The 3,598-nt window shown below is 51.2% G+C and overlaps 1 protein-coding gene across 1 annotated transcript; it reads left to right on the forward strand.

Annotated features, from left to right (window-relative positions):
- Positions 1 to 219: 219 nt before the first annotated feature.
- Positions 220 to 2,774, forward strand: MAP10 (microtubule associated protein 10). Its single transcript, XM_054280157.1, has one exon. It carries the CDS (start codon positions 223 to 225, stop codon positions 2,620 to 2,622), a length of 2,400 nt encoding a protein of 799 aa, XP_054136132.1. The 5' UTR covers positions 220 to 222; the 3' UTR covers positions 2,623 to 2,774.
- The last annotated feature ends 824 nt before the right edge of the window (positions 2,775 to 3,598 follow it).

The following is a 3,598-nucleotide window of genomic DNA, read 5'->3' on the forward strand; positions in this document are numbered from 1 at the left end:
GCACACTGGAGCCGCTGGAGGCACACCCCTGCCGGTGGGACGCGGAGCCGAGCAGCGCTGAGGGCTCCGGGCCCGAGTTCCCTCCCAGCTAGGAGCCCGCGGCCCCCGCGCTGCGCCGCGCAGGCAGTAGGGCTGGGACGCGACTCTCGCGAGAGAGCGGCCGGCCTCGCCTGCACCCTGCATACACCCGGGCCTCTCGCGAGAGCAGGGCCCGCGGGAGGCATGGAGCGGCTGTTCGCGCTGGAGCTGCTGGTGGAGGCGCTGCGGGTGGCGGAGCCCCCGGGGCCCGTGGAGCTCCCGGGGCCCGCGGAACACCCGGCCGTGGCGCTGCGTCTCTTGGACTTCCCCACCCTCGTGCTGCGCCCCGCCGCCGCCGCGCCGCCCCTGCGGCCGGGGCAGCCCTTCCCCTTCGGCCGCGGCAAGCGCTGCCTGTTCCGCTGGCGGCCGGACGCGCTTTTCGCCGCGCTCCGCCGCCGCCCGCTCCGCGCCCTGCTCCTGGCGCTGCCCGCCGGGCTCGCCCCGGGACCGCCCCGCCTCCTGGGCAACTGCGCCGTGTCCTTGGCCCCCGCCGCCGAGCTGCTGCAGCGGCCCGGGGCGCCCTCCTCCTGCGGCCGCCGCGGCCGCTTCGCGCTGCGGGACAGCGCGGGCCGGCCCGTCGGGGAGCTGCTCCTGCGCTACCGCCTCAGCAGCCTGGAGGCCGGTGGGGCGCGTCCCGCCAGCCCCCGCCCTGCCACACCGTCTGCCGCCAGCCCGGAACCGCGAGACGAGGAGGAGGAGGAGAAGGAGGAGGAAGAGGAGGGTGAGCAGCTGGAAGGCAACATCTTTTGCCCTCCGCTGCTCTATTACAGCCGTGAGCCGGCTGAGCCTCAGCGGCCGCCAGCAGCAGTAGGGCAATGGAAGGATGTCGAGCCGCAGAGACCGCAGGAGAAGGACAAGGGCCACAGACCACCGCGTCCCAGTGCTGGGCCCTCGCTGCTGCACCCCGCCAGCCCTCGAGAGCCCCAGCACGCCCCGGTGCAGCTGCCACTGCTCAGTGCCTTGCTGGCAGAGCTGTCGGTGCTCACCCGCAGCGCTGTGCCTGCTCCTGCTGTCCATCCCCATCTTGCCTGGCTCTACCAGGCCCCAGGGAGTGGGGACACGGCCTCACAGCCTCCCAGTCACTCTGCTGCCCTGAGGCCTGCAGAGACATCTGTGGGGCCTGGCAGGAGCAGTCAAGTCCCGAGCCCTCCATTTAAACAAGGCAGTCAAAAGGCCATCTCCCCAGAGTCTTCTGGGGTTGGGAGACGAACCAAGAAAGCTGTGCCTGAGGAACAGCCAGCCTGTGAAAGGAGCTGCAAAGCTAAAGAGAACAGACCTCCCAGAAAGAAATTGTTGTATGGGCTGACAAATACACTGAGGCTACGGCTACAGAAGACCAACCCAGATAAGCTGATAATTCATGAAAGGAGAGAGCAGTACAGAAAAAAGCAAATGGAGATGCTGAATGGGAGAAGCCCCTTACCCAAGAGAAAACTGGTCAGAAATACTGAAGAACAGCATGTGGTGTCTTGCAGGCATTGTAGCACAGGAGGCAGTTCAAAGCGGAATAATCAGTTGGATAAAATTGTTCAGACTTCATTAGAAAACAGTGCTCTCTCAGAGTCAATTTCTGTGACAGGAGATAAATCCCCTGGCCTGCAAAAACAGTCTGTTGCAAGTCTATCCAGGAACGATTCAATAATTACAGCCCCCTTACCAGAGGAAACTCTGTTAAAATCTGCTCATGAGGAAAAGTATGCAAAAACTCAACTCCCAGCAGCATTCCCATCAGATGCTAATGCAAAAGGAAGTTACAATGACGCAATAAACTTAATCCATCATAAAACCATGGAGCATGATGATGTATCTCTTATAAGTGGTCATAAACTAAGCTCCAGCAGGAGTGTTGAAAACAACTCTGAATTCATATACTCTGATGACTTTGTTGCTAGTCCAGAGAACACAGTTTGTTCAGAAGATTTCACCAATGCTGAGAGTACAGGCAGAGACTCGAAAGTTTGTGACAGCAGTCCTGAACCTCTGTGGCTTGAAAGACCAAAGCAAGATAGGTCAGATACAGAGCCAGAATCCAGCAGGTCCAGAATTTCAAAGACAAGTCAAAGAGCTCAAAGTACTTCAGATCTTGTGCCAGTTCCTTCAGCTTCATCTCCAGTCCAGTCTTTGAGGAGAAACTGTAACTTTAAAACCAGCATGGGAACTAGTGCTGAATCTGCTGATTCACTTAACCTTGCTGAGATGGAGGCATCATTATTAGAAGATGAACAGCAGAAAGCCCAACAGATGAGTAAGGAAGAGAACAGCCGTGATCGACATATTAAAGAAATATCTTCACCGAGAAGCAAACAAGTTAAATCTGATACTGGTCTGAATACAGGAAAGGGGCAGACCTCTACAGGACAAAAGCAGTCAGTAACTCAAGTTAGCTCTCACTTGCCATCTAACATGTCTGATCGTGAACTTAGTGTTCTGGAAAACAGTAGGTCAAACAAAGAAGATGATTTTCTGGAAAAACTACATGGCCCTAATCAGTACAAAGACATCAGTGAACTTGTAATAAACAAACTCCCAGGATACACAATGTAATTATAAGTTTTCACTGTCTGGATTAAGATACAATATTTGAACTTTGTAAATCCTGTTACATTTAGTTAAACTAAATTTAATATTTTATCATGTACACTTGTTACATCAGTGAATTTAGTTATGAGATTTTTTAAATAAATTACTATTTGAATCTCTAACAAATGGTGTCTACAGCCTGACTTCAGTGTCAGTATCTTAACACAAAAGTAATCCAAAGAGCGCATAAAGCATAACTTACTGTCAGAGCAGAAATTAAGACAGAAGGAGCAAAAGCAGCCAGTACCAACAAAAGTAGTCCAGGGTAGATGTAATATCATCATACCAGAACAGCCAAGTACAAAATTCATTCCTAACCAAACAGAAGGTTTTATTCCTCCTGAAAATTTCCAAGCTTCCTTTTCATTAGAATTAGTTACTTAGAGCATACAGTCACAGCTAGTAGCATCACAGAATTTTATCAGCTAGTCAGTATAATGATGTGTTTGTTTCCCTTTTCCATCACTAAATACAGTAACCAGAACTGGATGAGTCCTTTTAGTTTCTTAGGTTGAAGTTTCATTTAAGTCAGATTTTCACAATTTATTATTGAATAGTGTAAGAATTATTGGTGGTAGTAAATCTGTGTAATCTGGGCAAGCTTTAAGAGGTGGATGGAAGTTACTTGACCTTGAAGAATAAGGGTATGCAAGGAGTAGGGAAGAGCATAGTAAATCTTCAACGCTTCACAACTCCCTGATTGCATTCTCTGACTCTAGGGAAAGAGGTGGGGTCAGCACCCACAGTCCAGAAACTTGGAACAAATGAGCATATTATGTCATGATGTAAAGATGTGAGGTAATGAGAAATTTGCCATGTCTCCTTTGCCATTAAAATAGTTGAACTGATCTCTGCTTTTGATTTCAAGTTTGCTTTTTATGGCTTCCAGTCTGATCATTGAACTTAATGTCTTCTGTTTAACTACAGAGGTTTTTCTAGA

The sequence above is a fragment of the Melozone crissalis genome, unplaced genomic scaffold (assembly GCF_028551555.1).
Source record: "Melozone crissalis strain CALT ecotype California unplaced genomic scaffold, PUWL_Pcris_2 ptg000027l_1, whole genome shotgun sequence".
Lineage (NCBI taxonomy): Eukaryota > Metazoa > Chordata > Aves > Passeriformes > Passerellidae > Melozone > Melozone crissalis.